The sequence below is a fragment of the Dasypus novemcinctus genome, chromosome 18 (assembly GCF_030445035.2).
Source record: "Dasypus novemcinctus isolate mDasNov1 chromosome 18, mDasNov1.1.hap2, whole genome shotgun sequence".
Lineage (NCBI taxonomy): Eukaryota > Metazoa > Chordata > Mammalia > Cingulata > Dasypodidae > Dasypus > Dasypus novemcinctus.
This window is the reverse complement of record NC_080690.1, coordinates 53,942,573-53,966,075: the sequence shown is the minus strand read 5'-3', so window position 1 is coordinate 53,966,075 and position 23,503 is coordinate 53,942,573. Positions and strand designations below refer to the sequence as shown.

At 37.5% G+C, this 23,503-nt stretch overlaps 1 protein-coding gene and 1 long non-coding RNA gene across 3 annotated transcripts in view; both read right to left on the bottom strand.

Moving 5' to 3' along the window:
- Window positions 1-10,431, bottom strand: part of ZNF30 (zinc finger protein 30) — a 38,641-nt gene extending 28,210 nt beyond the window's left edge. The window contains 4 exon segments of the mRNA XM_071208989.1: window positions 7,717-7,770; window positions 7,773-7,814; window positions 8,642-8,768; window positions 10,300-10,431. Coding sequence (XP_071065090.1) covers window positions 7,717-7,770; window positions 7,773-7,814; window positions 8,642-8,768; window positions 10,300-10,431 — 355 coding nt within the window.
- A 2,325-nt stretch (window positions 10,432-12,756) lies between these two features.
- On the bottom strand, window positions 12,757-16,465 carry LOC101413792 (uncharacterized). 2 transcript variants are annotated; one of them, XR_011646425.1, is made up of 3 exons: window positions 15,962-16,465; window positions 15,238-15,317; window positions 12,757-14,230 (listed from the first exon to the last, which is right to left on the bottom strand). It is a non-coding gene; the product is annotated as an uncharacterized lncRNA (long non-coding RNA). The 2 variants fall into 2 exon arrangements; XR_188359.4 differs by having other exon boundaries at window positions 12,757-15,317.
- Between the last annotated feature and the right edge of the window lie 7,038 nt (window positions 16,466-23,503).

Below are 23,503 nucleotides of genomic sequence, written 5' to 3'. Positions count from 1 at the left end.
ATTTCCTCCTGATCTTGCTCATTATTGGTGTACAGAAATGCTACTGATTTTTGCGCATTGATCTTATAACCTGCGACTTTACTAAACTCATTTATGAGTTCTAGAATCTTCGTTGTAGATCTCTCAGGGTTTTCTATGTATAGGATCATGTCATCTGCAAATAATGAAATTTTGACTTCTTCCTTTCCAATTTGAATGCCTTTTATTTCTGGTTCTTGCCTCAGTGCTCGAGCAAGTACTTCTAAGACAATGTTAAATAGGAGCGGAGACAGTGGGCATCCTTGTCTTGTTCCTGAGTTTAGAGGGAAGGAGTCTAGGATTTCTCCATTGTAAACAATATTGGCTTTAGGTTTTTCATATATACTCTTTACCATGTTCAAAAAATTCCCTTGTATTCCAATCTTTTGGAGTGTTTTTATCAAGAAAGGGTGCTGTATTTTGTCAAATGCTTTTTCTGCATCAATAGATATAATCATGTGATTTTTTTCCTTCAATCTGTTTATATGGTGTATTACGTTGATTGATTTTCTGATGTTGAACCATCCTTGCATACCTGGGATGAATCCCACTTGGTCATGGTGTATAATACGTTTAATGTGTTGTTGAATACAATTAGCAAGTATTTTGTTAAGTATTTTTGCGTCTAGGTTCATTAGAGAAATTGGTCTGTAATTTTCCTTTCTTGTGATGTCTTTGTTTGGCTTTGGTACTAGGGTAATGTTGGCATCATAGAAGGAGTTCGGTAATGTTCTTTCTGTTTCGATGTTTTGGAATAGTTTCAGCAGGATTGGTGTCAGTTCTTTCCGGAATGTTTTGTAGAATTCACCTGTGAAGCCATCTGGCCCTGGGCTCTTCTTAGTTGGGAGATTTTTAATAACTGATTCTATCTCTCTGCTTGTGATTGGTTTGTTAAGATCATCAATTTCTTCTTTTGTCAATATGGGTTGCTTATGTGTTTCTAGGAATTTGTCCATTTCCTCTAGATTGTCATTTTTGTTGGAATATAGTTTTTCAAAATATCCTCTTATGATAGTCTTTATTTCTGTGGGGTCAGTGGTGATATCGCCTTTCTCATTTCTTATTTTGTGTATTTGCATCTTCTCTCTTTTTTTCTTTGTTAGTGTTGCTAAAGGTTTGTCAATTTTGTTAATCTTCTCAAAAAACCAGCTCTTGGTCTTGTTTATCTGTTCAAGTGCTTTCTTATTTTCTATTTCATTTAGTTCTGCTCTTATCTTTGTTATTTCCTTCCTTCTTCTTCCTGTTGGGTTACTTTGTTGTTGTTTTTCTAATTCCTTCAAATGTGCAGTTAGTTCTTCAATTTTTGCTCTTTCTTCTTTTTTGATATATGAATTTATGGCTATAAACTTCCCTCTCAGTACTGCTTTTGCTGCATCCCATAAATTTTGGTATGTTGTGTTATCATTATCATTTGTTTCAAGGTAGTCATTGATTTCTTTTGAGATTTCCTCTTTGACCCACTGTTTTTCTAAGAGTGTGCTGTTTAATTTCCAAATCGTGGTGTGAAATCTGGGCTTCTGTCCCTTGCAAATCTCCAGCTTGACTCCACTGTGGTCAGAGATAATGTTTTGTATGATTTCAATCTTTCTGAATTCGTTCAGCCTTTCTTTGTGGCCTAGCATATGATCTATCTTGGAGAATGATCCATGTGCGCTTGAGAAAAATGTATATCCTGCTGTGTTTGGGTGTAGCGATCTATATATGTCTATTAGATCGAGCTCCTCTAATATACTATTCAGATGTTTTGTTTCTTTGGTGATTCTCTTTTGAGATGTTCTGACCAGAGTTGATAGTGGTGTATTAAAATCCCCCACTATAATTGTAGATGTATCTATTCTTTCACTTAGTTTTTCCAGCGTTTGCCTGACGTATTTAGAGGCACCCTTGTTAGGGGCATAGATATTTATGATTGTTCGATCTTCTTGACAGATTTTCCCTTTGACTAAAATGTAGTATCCTTCTTTGTCTCTCACAATTGTTTCGCATTTAAAGTCTACTTTGTCTGATATTAATATAGCTACTCCTGCCTTTTTTTGGTTATTGTTAGCTTGTATGATTGTTTTCCAGCCATTCACTTTCAATCTCCATGCGTCTCTGGGTCTAAGATGTGTCTCTTGTAGACAGCATATGGATGGGTCATATTTCCTTATCCAATGTCCCAGTCTGAATCTTTTGATAGGTGAGTTTAATCCGTTGACATTCAGTGTTATTACTATCAAGGAATTATTTGTGTTAGCCATATTTTGATTGGATTTGTGTTTGTCATATTTTGTTTGTATATTTTTTTTGTCTTTTTTGTTGTTGTTGTTGGTCTTATACTCTCCTCCAACTTTGCCTTTCCTGTTTTTTCCTTTCTTTCTGCAGAACTCCCTTTAGAATTTCTTGAAGGGGAGGTTTCTTGTTGGTATAGTCTTTCAGTTTCTGTTTGTCTGCGAATATTTTGAACTCTCCATCATGTTTGAATGCTAGTTTAGCTGGATAGAGTATTCTTGGTTGGAAATTTTTTTCCTTTAGTACCTTGACTATATCATACCACTGTCTTCTTGCCTCCATGGTTTCAGAAGAGAAATCAGCACTTAATCTAATTGAGCTTCCCTTGTATGTGATGGTTTTCTTTTCTCTTGCTGCTTTTAGGATTTTCTCTTTGTCTTGAGCATTGGATAATTTGACAAGTATATGTCTTGGGGTGGGCCTGTTGGGGTTTATGACTTGTGGAGTGTGCTGTGCTTCTTGGATATGTACATCTGTCTCTTTCAGTAGATTTGGGAAGTTTTCAGCCATTATTTCCTGCAACACTCCTTCTGACCCCTTTCCCTTCTCTTCACCTTCTGGAATGCCTATAATACGTATGTTTGAGCGTTTTGCATTGTCATTCAGGTCCCTAAATCCTAATTGGATTTTTTCTATCTTCTTATTGACCCCTTCTACTATCTGTTTGATTTCTGATGTACTGTCTTCAACATCACTAATTCTCTGCTCTGTCTCTTCTAGTCTGCTGATATTTGCTGCAAGTGTATTTTTGATTTCTTGAACTGTGGTGTTCATTCCCATCATATCTGTTATGTTTTTGCGTATGTCTGCAATTTCCCCTCCAAGAGATGTCTTCATGTTGTTAACCTCTTTCATTACTGCATCAAATTTGTCGGTGATAAATGTTCTGAGATCTTTCATTGCTTGTGCCAAGTTTTGCTCCCCTTCGTGATTATTGGTTTGTTGATTGGATTCAGCCATGTTTTCCTGATTATTGGTTTGGTTTGTAGATTTTTGTTGCTTTCTGGTCATCTCTTTATTTTGACGAATTTATTCAGTTCCTTAGCTTCTTTGTCTGCTCTTGGAGGTTAATTAGTTGTTATTTTTGCATAGGTGTTATATCTTCTCTTTGTCACTTTTTTCTTCCTAATCTAGTTACTTGTTGTTGGTTAAGTTCACTTTAGAGGAAAGTATTAGTGTTGGGGAAAGGCAATTGTGTAAGCAAGGGAAAAGTGTAAAGTAGTATTGGTGATATATGTTAACAAAGCAAGAATATGAGATCTGGGAGGATGGAGGTTAGATTCATGTAGATTGTATAGAGTTATAGCTGTAGGTAGAGTACCTTTTATGAAGTAGATGACTGAATATGGGAGGAATATGGTATGAACTACAAAGCTATTGTTTTCATGAGAGAGGGAAAAAGAAAAGAAAGGTAGTGGTTTCAAGAGTGGATAACAGACAGAAAACAGAACAAAGGTATTAGAAATTAAGAGTTAGACACTTTGTGGATCAAAGAACGGGAGGTGGGGGGTGGAATATAGGAGAGACAGTAGATGATAGTGGATATCAAGATGCAGGGGAAAGGGGATAGTGTAGGTAGCCTAAATCAGTTCACACAGAAATGAGGCAGTGGAGGATGGGAAAACCCAGCAAATGTGAGGTGTTCCCTGTAGCACCTATTGTATACTTGAATTAAAATAAAATAAGTGGAAGATGAGGGACAAGAGGGAAAGAGAAAACCAAAAAAAAAAAAAACTAATTATAATAAAGAAAAAAAGAAAGACAAGAAGAAAGGAAGAAAGAAAAAGAGGATGGGCAAATGGTGGGGAATGGATAGGGGGAAGAGAGATACAGGTATACACGTGTCACAATTGCAACACTATCTAAAACAACAACTTCCCCCCGCTTTGCCCTAAAACCCCCTGTCTGTCTGCCCAAATGGGTCTGCAAGCACCTCCCTTCCCACAAACCCCCAATAGGCCGCCCAGGGCCCACGAACTCCCCAGTACTGCAGATGCTCCAAAAAAAAAATAAATAAATAAAATAAAATAAAATAAATTAAAAAAAAAAAAAAACAAAACATAAAGAACAGAAACCCCTCCGCAGGCCCGGCTCCGCCCACCGCTGCCCGCCGCAGAGGCCTGGACCGGCTCTGCCCGGCTCCTTACGCCGCCGCGGCCTGGCCTGGCTCCGCCAGGCTCCTCTCGCTACAGCGGCCCAGCCGGCTCCCGCGTCCACCTCCCGCCGCCGCGGCCTGGACCGGCCCTGCCCGGCTCCGTACGCCGCCGCGGCCTGACCCGGCTCCGCCTGGCTCCACTCGCTACAGCGGCCCGGCCCAGCTCCGGCGTCCGCCTCTCGCCGCCGCGGCCTGCACCGGCCCCGCCCAGCTCCGTAGCCGCCGCGGCCCGGCCCGGCTACGCCCAGCTCGGCTCGCTACAGCGGCCCAGGCCCGGCTCCGGCGTCCGCCGCCCACCGCCGCGGCCTGAACCAGCCCCGCCCGGCTCTGCACGCCGCCGCGGCCCGGCTCGGCCCGGCTCGGCCCGGCTCGGCCCCGCTCGGCCCCGCTCGCCGCCGGCACAGCCCGGCCCGTCTCCGGCGTCCGCCTCTGCGGCCCGGCCTGGCTCAGCCCCACTGAGCGGGGCTAGATGCCTCGTCTCCGCCTACCCAAGGAGGGAATCCTCTACAGGTAGCTGGGATCTCCGTGTATATTTCACAGACGGATCCTCTCTGTTACCTTCCCTCCAAATCAATGTCCAGACACCTCCGGACCAGCAAAAATCCCGAAACAATCCGGTCCCAAAGAGTCTCCAACGCCGCCCAGCCGATTCCCTACAGAAGACCCTAACAGGGATGTTCACTCAGCTGCCATCTTGCCCCCTCTCCCACTTATATATTGTTGACGGATCTTTTCCTGCTACAATGGCAGGATTAAGTAGGTATAGAGCCAATAAAGCCAATAAAGCCCAAAATATTTATTTTCTGGTCCTTTCTAGAAAGAGTTTGCGGACTCTGGATCTGGTTGATTTAATTAAGGATCATCAGTCACAATCAGTGGTAAAAGTTTTATGAGGAACATGATATTTACTGAAACATTTAGGATAAAAGGGAAATGTGCCTGCAACTCTTCATGATGAGAGAGTGGAATGAGAATGGTAAAAAGCAAGTACAATTTATGATTGTAAAAAAAAAAGCAAGTACATAATATATTAACAACTCTAGGTAAAGGTTGTATGTATGTTTTGTCTTATTCTTACAAGTTTTCTGCTGTTAGAAATTATTTTAAAATAAAAAGGTATATAAAATCCCATCAGTTAAATAAAGAACCTTGCACATATGTTTACATAAATACATTTCCCGAGACCTCCTTTTTGCCAAGGCCAAATATTGTAGTCAATTCTCATTTTTTATTTTAATTCACCTCTCAGATGATCATTCCTCCATCTTGAAACATTTTTCTTTGGTGGCACCATTTTACTAGTTTTAATCCTATTTTAACAGATGCCCCTTCCTAGCAGTCTCTCTTTAAGTCTTCCCTAGAAGAACTTTTATCTGCACTGATTCTCTAGGTGACCTTATCCAAACCCATGGATTTAAATATATGTCAATAAAATGCACATTTTTTGTTTGACCTAAATTTTCTGAGCTCCAGACTTGCATTTTCAATAGTTTACTCAATATCTCTAATTGGATTCATACTCATCTCACATTTAACCTATTCAATGCAGGCATCTTTAGATTTACCCTCTAACCTGTGTTTCCCTTCTTTCTCATCTCAGTTGATTTTATTACTGTTTATCTGCTTAAGACAAAACCTGTTGATTCTTCTTAGTTCCCTCTTTGCCTCCACACCCATTTACAATTCACCAGCATGTTGTTAGCTTTACAATAAAAATAAATGATGAATATTATACCTTTTCATCATGTTCTACCACTAACATTCTAATCCATACTACTATCACTTCCACTACTTTACAGACTTAGCCTCCCAAAAACTTTTCCTATTACTCTTGCCCTCATTCAGTCTATCCTCCATAGGTATCCTGAGTAATTAACTAAAAACATGGAATAGGGTGAAGTGCTATCACTGTTTCTGAATCTAGAAAAAAAATACAAAAACTGAGGAAATAAGACTGCAAAATTACAAAAAGCTAGACAACATATATAAGAAAACTATGGGACAACATACATTAAAAACTCCAAATATGAGACAAAATACTATAGCAATACTTGTGTGGTCTTGGCCTTGGCATTTATACAGGAGAAATAGAGGGGAGCAATGTGGGGCATGTGACAGTCCTGAGAAAATCAAAATAACCAACGGGTACTCACTGGAAAGCTTAGTAAGCTAATTTGATAAGAGAGGTTGAAACTGAAAGTGAGTACTTAGGATGCTGGTAAGCTTTCAAGGGGCCACAAGTGGTCATCAGAAGGAAAAAGGGAAGTGATTAGGTAGAGGCATGTAAAAGGCTTAAAGGGTGATTGCGAAAGTTTATCTCCTCATTTTGAGAATCTGGATGAAGGGCATATGAAAATACTTGGTACATTTCTGTAACTTTTCTGTAAGTCTGAAATTATTCTTAAAAAATGATTTTTTAAAAAGTTTTATGTCCTGAACAGAGTGATGGTTATTAGGGTGTCTGCCTTATAAAACTCATTAAGCTGTACATTTTTAATGTGTACTTGTTTCATTTTTCTGTCCCATTTTTAATAGAAAGTTTTAAAATTAAAAATTAGAAAAGCATAAATTTGATCATGGCTTTTAGAAAAGCCAAATTCCTAACGATCAACAAAAAACTACAGAGGACATGGATATAGAGGATATAGTTGGGTCATGCTTTTGTATCTATTTTGCCAGTCACTGTTTTTTTACTAGAGTTTAAGTCATTTACATTTGAAGCAATTACTGATAATATCTCATTTCTCATTACTCTCCTCTCATTAACTCTCCTCTAACCTACTTACTGCTTCTAAAACATACAAAGCTCATTCCCACCTCAAAGCATTCGCATTTACTGCTCACTCTGTTGGGAATGTTCTTACCCTACATCATCATATGACCTGTGCCTTTACTTCTTGTTTTTATATCTACTCAAATACTTTCACCTCAGAAGATATAAATAAATCTAAATGCAAAAAAGAAGCTGAATGCAGTTGAATTTGAAATACAGATAAAATACAGATGAAATTTGGCCTGGGAAAAAGTGTAAGCTCCTAATGAAAGAAGAAGAAATTATGACAGGGTAAGTAAGTGTTAAAATGGGTAAAGATGAAGTTGCCTTGGAAAGTCTGGTGAGATATTTACTTCTTCCCTAAATCACAGGCCTTTTCTACATATGACTTGGGCCTCTGAAGGGAGACTTCCAAACATCTTGGGATGTGTCTCTTCCTCCCTGATTCCCCGAGTTGTTTCCTGCAATGATGGCGTCCCCATCTAACATGCTTACTCACCTGTGCACAGTCTTCTTGTAGATTCCCTCATTATCATCCAGGGTTCTTTCCATGTTCCAGTAAGGTAATCATGCATGGTTTAGAAATGGAATGTTCTGCTTCAAGGAAAGAATGCCACAAAAAATAGAAAAGAAATAAAGAGTTTAAAAAAAGATACAGAAAGTATGACACTGTAAGAACACAAACTGTAGAAATGGAGTGCCTGGATTCAGATTCCTGCCTCTACCACCTACCAGCTATGTGACCTTGGTAACTCACTTAAATTCAATGGGCGTCACCATTCTCATCTAAAATGGTTGTAAAAAGAGCACTTATCTCAGAGGGTAGTGGTGATGATAAAATCAAGACAAATATATCCAAAGAGCTTAGTACAGTGACTGGCACAAAGTAAGTATAATGTGAACTATTAATATTATTATTGTTACTTTGTTAAGACAAAAAAGTTTCCTGAGACATTTATAGGATATTCATTTAATCTTAAATGCAAAGTTCATGGATTATGCATTTTAACCACAAAATGAGGTTAAATGTTTTGTAGAAAATATAGTGAAAAACTTTCGGTTTTAAATGATTTTGACATATCTAATCCACAACTATATAAGTCATACACGCTCTTCAGATAGAAGAAATCAGTATCCTTTGTCTAACTATTCTGCCCAAATGTGGGCAAGATATTAGCAGAGCGTTTTCAGCAATTTTGAGCATAAATATGATAGTAAAACTGGTCTTTGTCAATGTTTATGCAGTAAACATCCCAGAATTTTACTCCTGCCATTTTATCATTTCCAATCTAATAAAGCTCAAACTATTTATTTGGAAACCGGGGGAAGAAATTCAGCTTACTTCTTAAGAAAGCCATAAAATCCACAAAGGAGAAAATATTTCAGGAAGCAGATTCTAAATTGTTTGAAAGAGGTTAACTTACCCAGTGAGACAAAGTTATTATAATTCTCCAACATCACATCTCTGTATAAGTCCCTCTGAGCAGAATCCAGACTCTCCCACTCCTGCTGAGAAAAGGCTATGGCAACATCCCCGAATGTCACGGATCCCTAAAACTGCAAATACATATATTTCTGGTGAAATTAAATAAAATGTTTTCAAGATGAAATGAGAAGAAATAAAAACTTCAATGCAGTATGGGAATAATAACATAGCACTCAAGCAGCCTGTGATACTGGGAATGAATGAAGCAGTATGTCTGAATGTTTTAGAAAAATCCTGTTGTATAGACAAAATTTTCTGTATGTTGTGGAATACCACAAAACTCTAGATCTATTGGGGAATGCATAAAAGAATCCAAGTTTCCATACTAAATAAAAAGTGTATACAAAGACATTGTCTGCTAGGTACATGACTAATGAATTCTTAAGAACTACTAGTCTCTATATTATTTTCCTTTTAAGAGAAAAAGTTTTTTTTTTGAGTAGGATAAAATCTGTTTAGAAAATAGGTATTATACAAATTCGTTAATTCCTCACAAGTCAAGGTCATCATGTCAGATCATGACATCATAAGCATTTTTCCTTGTATTAACAAATGAGTATTTTTCATGACAGCATGAAAGTCTATCTTATGAACACATATTAGTCAGTTATTATTTTATATTTATAAATTAAGATTGGACCAAATGTTTAAGAGTTCCCCAATTCTGGCAAGTAATGTTAATCTACTATTTATGAAAATATGCTCATATTTTCCTGCACCATTCATCACTCAATACTTTTGCTGTTCTTAAGTTAGTGAATTATAATGATGATTCAGAATCATATGTATGTCACCAATCTGGCAGGTCTTAATCCACAACAAAATTGACCTAATATCTCTCTCAGAAATCCCTTGGCAAGAACCATGACATAGATGTTTCCCTGTCATAGTCATGTTCTTAATTAAACTTAAAAGCCTCACAGAGCATGTGCTGTCACCATGCTAAAATGGAGACAAATCAATACAAAATTCTATCTTATCAGGTCTGTAGACAATTTCAAATCTTTCGACGTGAGGTTAAATGAGGCCAACATTTCTAAATTACCAAACCACAGGCTGACAAAGGAAGCTCAAATAATCTTCTCATCAGACTCCTTCACTGCTCCATCCCAGCACTTCAGCACTGGACAGCTTTAGTAATTTGTTCAATGAATTCACGAACTTTGATTAGAAAAGAGGATCTAGCATCCCTGTTCAAATGGGAGGAATCAAGAAGAGAGTACTTAGATGGTGCTCTCTCAAGTAGAAAGCTTCAGGTTAATCAATGAAAATACCTATGAATCTAAAAATGCCAATATTTCAAGGAGAAACACCAACTTATATGGGCCTGCTTTTAGAAATATAAGAACTGATCAGTCCTCCTTGGGGTTCCTCTACCACAAAAGTTCATATTTCAGAGAATCAAGAGCTGAAAGAAGAAAAGGAGGTTTTAGTTCCCCCAATTACTTAAGTTAATAAACTTTCTTACTCCTCAATTTCAGCTTCCAAACAATGCTACAATCACTCTCATATAAAATTTTGGGGAAGAAGAGGAGGATTCTGAATCCAAACCCCAGCAAAAAAAGTTGCACACATTTGGATGGAAAGCAGAAGTACTTCAAGTTCCAAATCAGACACTTCAGCAGGAGGTTTTCTGGCTAGGCCCTTGTTTTGGGACCAATGATCTGGATCTGGGATTGAGCTGCACACTCCTGCCTTGAAAAGATTCTTCTCCCTCCATTCCCACATTCCAAGACTGAAAAAGGAGCCACCATCACCCAAACCAGAATTTCTTCTGTGGCCTCAGGATAATGTAAGGTTAGTCAACACATGGGAGATGGACAATAAGGAAGAAATTGACCAGGCAGTTACTAATGTCTCAGTCATTCAATTTTCTCATGTAAGAAAACTCACACAAGACATTTAATAGAACAATTGTTTAACATGAGTTAGCTATTATTATTGAAATTAAGAACACTACATGACCACTATTTAATTTTTATAAGAAACAATTCTGCTGTTTCAATTTTTTACTTATAAGTTTCTCTGACATGTTTTCTTATAATTCCAACAAAAAAATTTAGAGGCTAGCCGTAAGAATGCAAATCTTTCAAAAAATATATGGCTGGGGAGCAAATGTAGCTCAAGTGGTTGAGTGCCTGCTTCCCATGTACGAGGTCCCGGGTTCTAGCCTCAGTACCTCCTAAAAACAAACAAATGAATAAACCAACCCAACTCTCATTGGGGAAAGGATGTAGCTCAGTGGTTGAGTGCCTGCTTTGAGGTCCTAGGTCAATCCCCAGTACCTCCTTCAAAAAAAAAAAAAGGCTGAAATGTTTCCACAATATGAAAAAAAAGTAGGAAATAAATTAAAGAGATAATGACAATTAAATATAGTAAATGATACTGGATGGGATCTAAGAATGGAGGAAAAAGGCTCAAAAAGACATAAGAAAAAACTATAATACAGAATGTAACCTCTATATCAACATTAAATTACTTGAACTTGGTAACTTAGGGTGATTACATTAGTAATCCTTGTTTGAAGGGAATGTACATGGAAGTATTATATGTTCAAGGATTATGATGTGTGCAACCTGCTCTCAATGTTCAGAAAATAGAAAGATAATACAGTATATGTAGCAAAATGTTAAAATAGGTGAATCTGAATATCTGGGAGTCTGGAAGTATGATCAAGTTATTGCATGTATGGGTTTGTATTATTTCTGTAACTGTCCTGTAAGTTTGAAATTATTTCAAAATAAAAAGTTAAAAGACATATATAGCTGGTAATAAAAAGCTGAATAAAGATTCTCTGACCTTTAAATTTCTCTTTTTTCCCCAGCAGCTCCAGAGAGAGGCACCATTCTGTGTAATATTGTGGCTCAAAAACCTTAATCTGATAAGATGCAAAATTGGGAACATTAACAAAAGGTCCAGTCCTATTCTTTCTGTGCTATAATGGAGATTAATGTAAACGTTTATAACATATCTTATTCTACTATCTTATATAAATTCATTATTGGAAAAGTAATTTGTACTACAGATCCTTGGAAGTAATTTTTCCTGCACTGATAACTTTTATATGAAATGGCTATAATCCTTCAAAGATATAAAAAAATATTTGCAAAGTTTTTTTATCCAAGAAAAGCATCACTGGTGCTTCCCTTTTCTTACTGCTGCATGCAGTGATGTGTATATGTGTGAGTGTAATAAAACCTATGGTTTCCTTTTTGAAGCTAAGAGTTGAAGAGTCTTTTGTTCCATAGTGTGACCCTGTTCTGCAGATTGTAAATAAAACCCCAAATATATGATAATAAAAAAGGGGGGGGGGTGCTCACCAAAATATTAATCGCTATTATGTCTGGAAATGTAAGTCAATGGGTAAGTTTAACTTTTTTCACAATTTCTTTGGGTTACTATTTTTGTTTTGTTTTCAAAAAGCATGCATTAATTCCACCTTCGCACATTTAATAAAAGAATTTTTATACTATTAAAAACAGTTATTCTGGTAGATAAAATCCAGTCAAAATAAAACTGTTATTGAATAGGCTAATCAGGAAAACCAGTACTTGGACATCCTTTAGTAGTACATCACCAGTATAATAGATTTATTCACTAAAAAGATTCTGCTCTGAAAGACAAAATTCAGGTAAGTAGCTATTACGGGCTTAGAGAATGAATGCAAAGTAGAAATAATTATCTTAGATGCCTATTATTACTTTTTGAGAGATGTTCGAAAAGTGTGGTCAAACCCTTCTTTTTCTTCATAAAATAACTAATTAAAATATGTCCTATGCAGTCCTTGCAAAATGTCTTATAAAACCTTATAATATGAAATGGGATTCATATATAATTTAAAATATTTATGTATACTACTATTCATAACTATGAGTATAGTTTAAAACTACTTCATATGCATTTTTCTTTTTATAACTACCTATAAACGTGCTTTTTATTAGTTGTAGAATATCCCATCACATGAATGTAGTGTGATTTACTTAAACCATTTACATAATCTAAACTCTAACTTTGTATAAGATCATTTCCAAATATGAGAAATAAGTTCACCAATAGTTCTAAATATTTTTATTATGTATACCACCTTTGTTAAATAAAATTACAATGTTTATCCCTCTCCCAAATAGACATATATAAATATAAAATTACAATTCTGAATACAATTATAGGTGGTTTGTGGTTACCTGGAAGTTAAATGATTTCAGCTTGAGAATTTCTGTTTTTAACGAGTTGAATCTAGGCTTTTTCTTAACTTTGTAAACAACTAGCACAATTTTTTTTTTTGCCTTATGTAGAACATTTTTAAAAATTTTTTATTTTTATTTTTTTGTCTTTATTCATTTTTTTAATATTACATTAAAAAAATATGAGGTCCCCATATACCCCCCACCCCCCTCACTCCACTCCTCCCCCCATAGCAACATTCTCCTCCATCATCATGAGACATTCATTGCATTTGGTGAATATATCTCTGAGCATCGTTGCACCTCATGGTCAATGATCCACATCATAGCCCACACTCTCCCACATTCCATCCAGTGGGCCATGGGAGGACATACAATGTCTGGTAATTGTTCCTGCAGCACCACCCAGGACAGCTCCAAGTCCCGAAAACGCCTCCACATCTCATCTCTTCTTCCCATTCCCCACACCCAGCAGACACCATGGCCACTTTCTTCACACCAATGCCACATTTTCTTCGGTTACTAATCACAATAGTTCATGAATAGAGTATCAGTAAGTCCACTCTAATCCATATTCTATTCCTTCTTCCTGTGGACCTTGGAATGGTTGTGTCCACCCCACATCTATATCAAGAGGGGGCTTAGATTCCACATGGATGCTGGATGCAATCCTCCTGTTTTCAGTTGTAGGCACTCTTGGCTCCATGGTGTGGTAGCTGACCTTCAACTCCATGTTGGCTGAGTGGGGTAAGTCCAATAAACCAGAGCGTAGGAGTTGAAGTCTGTTGAGGCTCAGGACCTGGCTATCATATGGTCAGTCCAGAGATTCAGATCCCCTGGGTATATATTAAACACCAGCACCAACTACAATTGTAATAGTAACAGGAAAGGCTTGTGAAAAAAGATCACATCTGAGTCTAGCTCCATCACACAGAAACACAAACTGCAAGGAAGGGCCAACTGATATGGCACTGAACTCCATCTGCCATGACCATAGAACCTGTGGGTCTCTGTAGCCCTCAGAAGAACCAATACCCGGGGTTGTATCTACTTTATCTGTCTCTGGGACTCTGCTGAGGTGTGCATAAGGGCGACCCCTCTGATAACCTCCTGGCTCTTTTTTGGAGACTCATAGCCATATAAACTCATTTGTCCTTTCCATTTCCCCCTTGATTCAGGTCAAAAAGCATTTTTAACTCCTGTTATTATATGTAGACTGAGATATTCTGCTGGTTCGAGTTGAGTCTTTTATTCAAGGTCCTTTTCTAGTCACATCATCAGCTGGTACTTGGTAGTAATCCCTCGGCGCCAGGGAGGCTCATCCCTGGGAGTCATGTCCCACACTGGGGGGAAGGCAATGCATTTACATGCTGAGTTTGGCTTCGAGACTGGCCACATTTGGGTAACACGGAGGCTCTCAGGAGGTAACTCTTAGGCACACTGTGGCTCTAGGCCTTGTTCTTATTTCAGGTGCACAGGTTCACAAGCATCAACTAGCACAATTAAATTCACATTTCTATAGCTACTGATTTCTGAAGGGGAATTACTCAGAGTAGCCAAATTATAAACTGCTAAAATTTTCTGAGCACTCATTGTGTTTCAGATAAGGGATTCATGCATAATAACACATCTCATCCTTACTATACCCCTATGAAATAGGAGCTATTATTATCCACATTTAGAGATGTAGAAAACTGTGTGTGCATATAGCCCAAGCTCAAACAGCTAGTTAGTAGCTGAGTCAAGATTCAAAGACAGATATTTAAGGTTCAGAGTTCATGCTTTTCAACAGTACACCTCCCTTCCACAGTCCAATGATGTGAAAGACTCTGCTGTCAAATCTCAAATACAAATTACCAAGAACACAGATCTATCTACATGCTTAAGCCTAAACTTTCTCACTTCTAAAAGCATCATATGGAAGATGTGTTTACTGAAATAATAAAACTGATTCCTATCTTGTTAAGCTCTGACAATGAAGCCTTGGTAGAAGATAAAGATTACCTAGTAAGGTGATGCTAATCAAATATCAATATTAATCTTCTCCCTACCAAATCAAAGAGTAAGGCATAGCCCTAAAAGTGAACTTCAGGAGTTGTATTTTTATACCATACCATCACAGTGCTTAGAAAGAGCACAGAAGAGAATTCAAACAACTCATTAAAAGACAAAGGGAATATTAACTAAAGAGAATGAGGAACAACGGAGATGGGATAATCGACCTCTAAGGTCCTTAGTATTCACTAGGAAAGATCTAGAGTAGGCCACTACAAAGTAGAATATTTCAGGTAAAGGAAAACATGTTTTCATGTTCTTAAAAGAAAAACTTTTATAAAAAGGAAATACAAACCTTCCTGATTCTTAGTTTTTAGTTGTAGAAGAACAATTATTTTTTCCTCCTCGTGCTCTTTCTATTGGAGAATGAGAGGCCTGGGGAAAGAGAAAAGACCTGAGGCAAAAGGACTTTATGGGAGTACAGAATGACTCAGAAAACACTTGCCAGATCACACCCATCCTGATGACATACATAGAGCCAGATGGAAGTGAAAGGGAGGTAGGTACGTGGGGTCAGCACTCTGGGAATGCTGTGGTTCTCAAACAGGCCCTCTCATAGCTCCCAAATGGGAAATCTGGCAAGGGAATTCTACTCCTGGGGACTTTCCATTCAATTTTCTCAGGAGCTTTTCTTGAAGACATGTCAAGGTCTGCAATTCCCATCTCAAGACCAGATTTCGGCCTTCCTGCTGGAAAACTTAAACGGCTCAGTACCTGACCTCTGTCTTGGGGCCATCTGTCTGGGGCAGATCCAAGTGACTTGAGGGAAGAAGGTGCAAGAGGCAGAAAGCTAGAGTACGGGTCGGAGTTGCACACACCTTACATACAGCTCAAGAGCCTAGGTTCACAGAGGCCATGCACCCAGTTTTCCTGGGCACACACCCGGCCTTGTCAGCCGCACTCTCTCGTATACACACTACCGTCTGTCCCCAACACGCGTCCCCCTTGTCCTCACGCTGTCCCGCGCACACAGGCCCGGGATCCCGGCAGGACTAGCCCTGTTATCCCGAGCCCCTCACCTCGACCACCTCGGACAGCCCCCCGCTCCCTGCTCGTCGGGGGCCAGGTTCCACGCCGGCCCGCCTCTGCATTCCCCGCACGCCTTGCATTCAGTGTTTTCCTTCACAGAAGGCCAAGTAATCCCATGGTGCTGGCCGGAGTCTGCAGATCCCTCTCCCGTAGGTCTGGCGCTGGCTTTTGCCTCAAAGACATCCCAGATTCGCTGCGCAGCCAACAATCGCAGAACGGAAAAAGAGGCAGAGAGCGAGTTGGCCCCGGTGGTCTCTGGGAAATGTAGTCCAAGTCTCTCTAAATCTAATTGTAGCCAGAGGGAAACGTAGTCAGAAGCGGTAAAATTCTCGAACACAAGCGGGCCCCAGCCACATGGATCACCCACCTCGCGCCCCGGGTACTTCAGGGAGTTCCCGTCGGTACTAGGAGTCGACAGGCAGGAGTTTGTGGCCCTGGCGGCGTAGCCGAGCTCGGCAGAACTGAGAGCCTTGCGAATTTCGTGGGTAGGTCATCCGACCCGGAAGAGGCCTGGCTGGACCAGGATAGGCTCATATGAGGACTGTAGACCTCAAGAATGCCCCACACCTCAGGCCGAGGTAGAGTGACTTTTTAGAGCCAACCTGAGACATAGCCATATCAGATTCCCCCAAGCTCCCATAATAATATAAGTAATGATACCAATATGTATATTACATAACGTAAAAATATGAAAAAATAGGTTTTTATTTGTCATTATTTTTCTGAATTATTTACCTTCCTGTTACAGAAATTCTTTTATTTAACAGAACAGCAATAGCACTAGTAATAGTGCAGTGGTCATAATTAATAATAAGGCTAATTAAATAATAGGTGTGAGAAAAATGTTTCTTTTTGCCCCCTGATCCAACAATTTATTCTAACTTTTAATCTTTTCAGTACATATTTAAATTTGTAGGCTATATTATTGTGTATATTTAAGATGTATGAATGTAAGACCTTTAAAAGGAGATTGTAAATACAATAGGCTTAATTAACACATATTATCTGTATTTAAAAGACAAGTTTCTTTCTGTCACATCATACATTAGGTCATTTTTAGTTTCTTTTTCCCTTTATGGTAATACTTCTCTGAACTGCTTGTAGCCTTTTCTTTTGTGTGAGGTAAAACTGGATACTGTCAAATGTAAAATTCACTTTGTTTTGCAGCTCTGCTGCCATCAAACCTACATTACACTGTTTCCTGGTGTCAGCCCTATGTGGTGACATCAAACTAGCCTCTCAACAAAAGTGTTTGCGTTTGGCATACTTAAGGATTTTACTTATTAGCAACAACCAGTTTTTAGACTTGTAGGGATTCATTTTCACTCTCTAAAACTGTCCGCCCACTTTGTATCTGCAGGCCTGTTTTGGGAGAGCACCTATTTGTAGACCAGGTTCTTTACAACTGTTGTTGTAGAAGTTGAGAGAGGTTCAATTATTTGCGTATAGAAAGGCCAGGACTCAGGAAAAGTTTTGGGAAGGAAAAAGGATCTGTTTACAACCGGCTGGGCTCAGAGCTTCTCATTCAAAATCCAAGCCCCGAACGAGATTTTTGAGTTCCTTTTATACAGAGTAAGGGCCAAATGGTTCTTTGTTTCATTGCTCAATAAGCTTGAATTAACATATATCTTCCACATCCTAGGTAAGCTTTTAGCATGGACTTCATACATTCTAGATTAGCTTTTACCACATTTGGTTTGCATTTTCCCTGAATATTTAAAGTTTATAGAGTTTGCACTGCTAAACTGTTTTTCCGGGAATGGAGTTGTTGTGGTTACCAAGGACAGGTCTGTAGTTCTCACTGTCCCAAATGCACAGCTCAGGACACATACAGCTCAGGTTATCTACGAGGAGATGAACAGCACCCCCCACACACACACACATAGCCTACATCATTTCCCCCTTTATGCCGGCTTATTTTGCTAAGCTTTCGCATAATTATTGTTGGAGTTATGAGGTGGGTGGCTGTTTGTTGTTTTGATTGATGATCCCAATTATCATTTTCCCAGTGAGGGCCCAAAGACAAAGTTCCTGGGTAACAACTGGGGTTTATCCTGTTTTCAGAAGAAGTTCTCATCCTGGACAGTAGAGTCCTGTGGGTGGGGCCCCCCAGCAGTCATTCTCGGGGTTATTGGTTCTTATGTGGATTTCTTGCTAAGCTCCAGATCCATCTACTTTACCCTTAGAGAGTTTATACCTTTAATCTTAAAGGGGTGCTGAAGGGAGATGATCTCTTTTCTGTAACTACTTCCTGCTGGGTTGTAGCCCTTACCTAACAAGATGTAAAAACTTTGTTATTTTATTTTGACTGGAGGAAGATGGATCTGACATTCTGTATGAAACTGGATGAAGTTTTCATACACTTAATAAGATTTTCATTCTGAAAGAAACAAACTTAATTAAAATTTTGGAATACCTGCTTTTTTTAAAAGAAGACATTGGGTTACAGAGGTAGACAAGGTTAGGTGCCTATAAAGATAGCACCCTTTTTAAAAGTTGGTGGAGAACAGTATATATATATATATTAAAGTTATTTATTTTCAGAGAGAAATTGTAATAGATAACAGTATTAGGTACTTAGCTTTGTTCTGAAGACACATTTCAGGCTGTTTAATGATTGGCACTTATGTGCTCCGTCAGGTGCTTCTGGTGAATTGGCACCTTTTGGGCAGTTGGTTTCATTCAGGATTAGTGCACCAAGTTGGAAATTCCCTTAGTTTTAGCTGTGGGAGTGATCAGAACTACAGAATAAAGTTTTTTACATTTTGGTTTTAATTGAATAGTTTCTGGTAATTTTGACTGTTCATTAGGTGACCCATCACTAGCAAGCAAGCTTCATTTTGCTACATAGTAGAGAACAGTAGAGTAGTAGGGTGGCTGAGCCTGGCACCAATTAACCAGCTACCTGCAAGCCACTGGTGGCCCCACTGTTTTCAGCTAAGGCTGCCACCTTATTTTATAGACATGTTTATCAACTATTTAGAAAATGAAGTTACCAGTAATTTAACATGTCTAATGTATTTTTGTACCTGATCCAGAATAGAAAAGATAACATTATGATTATTAGGCATATATTTAGAATAGGATAAAAGTACAGCCCTTAATATTAATTAATGTATTACTTAACGCATAAGGATTCTAAGTTACAATTAATAGTTTTAAATTTCAGGTTTGTAATACTTTACATGTTATCTCACCATGGGAGCAGGCCATAATGCCAATTGTGTTTAAGTTTTACTTACAGTATCCTGGTAATCTTGGCACCACTTAGCATGTTCTTCACACAGTGAGCAAGTTGCAGCATCGTTGATCCTAGAGAGAGTTTCTAGTATTTTACTGGCCTGGTGCACAGTGCTCTCTGGCACCATGGAACTGTGCCAGTATGGAGGCAATATCCATTGTATGCTTGGCTGTACTGAGCCATCATTGGCTGCTGCAGGAGCTTGAAACAGCAGTGTAGTTTCCGTCAACTTCAGGAGCATAACCAGAGGCGTGATATAGCAAACATTTCTATTTGAGGGGTCAATGACCAGCCTAGCCAATAACTCACATGGAGAGGCAACCTGTAATGTATTCAAGGCCTTGTTTGAATGCTCAAGAGAGTTTGACAATGTTCAAGTTTATCCCTTGTTTTTATTTATATATATTTTAAACATTTTTAGTGCAACATATTATATATCAAATGACTTTGTTTAATTTTTACACTTTTACCATGAAGATACTAGCAGGCATTTTACCTTAGTAGTAGAAGGGAAAAAAACTATTTTTCATTGTTAAAATGAAAATGGAAGATTTCCAATAGAATTAAGGTAACTTTTTATTACCATTTACTTAAATATGTACCTTGCAGTGACTTTCAGACAGATTTTATCATCACAAAGTTATTCTTTGTCATCAATACTAATCCAGGTTTTTAGTTAACAATGATTTCTAGAACTAGAACCATTTAAGTGTTTCAGTTTGGAAGCTGTTTCTACAAACTTTTTACAAGTAACCACAACCACATAGACTAGTTACCTTACATTTAAATAAACTTATTAAATTACAATTACCAACCAAAGAAGTTTACTTTATTCATTTAAGAGAGCATATCTATAATTTTCTTTAGCTTAATTTCATTAACATGAGCTTGTAATTTTCATTACTCCAAAGATTTTGTACATATAATGCTAATTTATTTAATGGGTATTTTATAAACCAAGGGAGATTACACCTGAGCTAAATAAAATTGAAACCATTATAGTTTATGCAAGGAATGTTCTCTATCCTTTCTTTATAGAAAGTTAAAACCTCTTTTCTTTGTTTAAGTTCTGAAACTGTGACTAATTTTAAAAGCATACTGACTACTAGGTTCTGAAGTATATTATAATTGCATAATTTGTTTAATCATAATTTAGGAAAGTTAAACCTCTTTTTCTCAGGGAAAATGTTTTTAAATCCCAGAGGCAATAGGAACATGTGAAAGTGAACTTGGATTCCAAATAAAGTTACAGTTGTAGTAAAGAAATTGAAAATGTCTTGTTTATCTTAACTGCTCTCTTCTGGTGACATTTCTTTTTTTTTTTTTTTTAGCTCTGAAGAGTCTTATTTCCAAAAAGTGAGTCATTTTTTGCTGTGTGAGTTTTTGTTGCAGCATACAGGTAACACTGAGTAGCTCAGGTGCAGTAATTTCATTCCTTTTTTTTAGTTTTCTATGGCCTCTTCAAAGATCCTCAAACAGTTTTGGAGAAACTGAATACTGTATACATTTTTAATTTCCATTTCTCTGTTCTCACCCTCAGTGTAGTTCCAAATTAGAGAAGGGGCATTCTTCTTAACCTACTCTTTGAAAATATGACTTAATGGCAGGCCAACATTTTAATATCTTTTCTATGACAGTAATGATAGCTTATAGGCACTTGTTTAAGGAGGCTATATTCTTATATTTCTCTAAAGTCAATAACTCATTAAATGCTTCTTCCCATTTTGAATAAACTGAAAAGTGACCAATTTTCATTACAAGTTTCAGTATCACAAGTAAGCAAATCATACCCCTTTTTAGCAGTGTTGTGTATAAGGTGTGTGAGACATTTAGCATTTAGACCTTTTCATTTTCTTTGGTAAGAAGTTATATTAGGATTCTCCAGGGAACAACTGACAGGATGTGTGTGTGTGAGTGTGTGTAATGTAAATGTTATGAGTTATTCACGCAACTGTAGCAATGGGCAAGTCCAAATTCCATAGGGCTTTAAGGTCTTCAAATGATTGGATTAGGCATCTCTCATTATTGACGGCAATCTCTATAGTTGATTTTTAGATGTAATCAGCCATAGATGCAATCAACTTGATGATTTAAATGCATGAAATATCCTCATGGTAATGATCAGGCCAGTGCTTGCATGACAAGATAAGTGGACACTATAACCCAGCCAAGTTGACACATGAATTTAACCATCATGAAAGTTCATAGACTGAATGGAATTTGCCAGACTTTACATTTACACTGCAAATATGCAAATAGACGATTCTACTTTGTATTTGGGCAATATATTAATAAGCTCTTATTTTATGATTGCTGCATATTAAAATCTTCATAACAATCAAGAAGTCTATTTGACTTTTCAAATCAAAATACCTAAGACCTAGGGGTAATGAAATTTTTTTTCCCCTGAAATTCAATGTTTTACTTGACATATGGTGGAAAGTAGTCAATAATTCACATTTTTGTCCATAAGTTAAAAAATTTAGAAATTGAAAGGATGTAAAAAGGGAAATTGTTAATTTTGGAAATGTTCCTACTTGTTTGTATGAAAATATTCAAATTTATATAAAAGTTTAAAGTAATTCAGTGACCACCTATTTTTGTTAGTATTTTGCTATATTTGCTTTATCTTTCTCTTATATTTTTGCTGTACAATTTGAGAGTACATTGTAAACATTAGGACTGTTTGTCCCTAAATATATCAATATGTATCTCCAAGTACAAATAATATTTCTTAAGTAATCAAAATATAATCATCACTATTTAAATAGAAATCCATAATACCATCTGATTTCTGTCTCTATCAAAATGTTTCAGTTTTCCAAAGAATGTTTTCTTTTTTTTTTTTTTAAAGATTTATTTATTTATTTTCCCCCCCTCCCTTGGTTGTCTGTTCTTGGTGTCTATTTGCTGCGTCTTGTTTCTTTGTCCGCTCCTGTTGTCGTCAGTGGCACAGGAAGTGTGGACGGTGCCATTCCTGGGCAGGCTGCACTTTCTTTCACTCTGGGCGGCTCTCCTTACGGGGCGCACTCCTTGCGCGTGGGGCTGCCCCACGCGGGGGACACCCTTGCGTGGCACGGCACTCCTTGCGCGCATCAGCACTGCGCATGGCCAGCTCCACACGGGTCAAGGAGGCCCAGGGTTTGAACCGTGGACCTCCCATATGGTAGACGGACGCCCTAACCACTGGGCCAAAGTCTGTTTCCCCAAAGAATGTTTTCAATAACTTTATTTTCAAACTAGTGTACATTTGAGATTTATGCATTGCATTTAATTAGTGTGATTCTTTAATCTTCTTTATAATAATAATATTCCCATAGTTTTTACATCGCTGTGAAAATTTGAAGAATGCAGGATAGTTTCTTCTAGAATCCCAGACATTCAGGATTTGTTTGATTGGAGATTTTTAACCCCTTCTTTTATCCCTCATAGCCCCTGTAAATTGGAAGTTAAGCTTTGAGTCTTCATTGAGTTGTGATGAAATATTGCTGAAAAGAATACTTCATAAGTGGTTTTACATACTTCAAAATGCATATGACATCTTATTTCTTACTAGTAATAATCCTAAATTTTATCACTTGTTTTTGATGTTGATGCCTAATTACTCTGTTGTGAAATTCATTGCTGATTTTTTGTTATATCCTTTTGGAAGTTTATAATCTCATATATGTTGTAGATTAAAGGAAAAATTAAAATTGAAATTATCAACTATTCAGAAAGTAGTGATAATGAAATACGTTCTTTTGTGATGTTACCATAGCTGTAGCCTTTATGAAATCAATACTTTAATGCATTCAGGAAACCAAGACTGGAGGCCAGAACTTTGTTATTTGTTCTGTACACTCTCTCTAGCTCCTACAAAATATCTTCACATATATGAAATTAATAAAGTTGATGAAATAATGAATAAGCATGTTAGATAATAACCAAATAAACTCTAAACCACTATAAAAAAACAGTTAACACACCTAAAATTAGACCTTAATAATTAGTAACCAAAGTAGTACTCTATAGGTAAAGATTTTTCTAAGTTATATTTCCATTAACTAAGGAAGCAATTAGAACAAATAGTGGTAGTGTTTATTGCTTAGGAAACAAAACAATAATCTCCAAAAATTTTTGTGTGCTTTCACTCCCTGTAAAATTACTTTAATATGCATTTGACTTTAGTAAATTTAATCAAGGTAAAAATGAGAAAGAATACAGCATTATAGAATCCTTAATTAGAAAGGGGATATCCGCAAATATGGTAGAGATTTTTCAAATTAAAAGATAGTATTTTACAATTTTA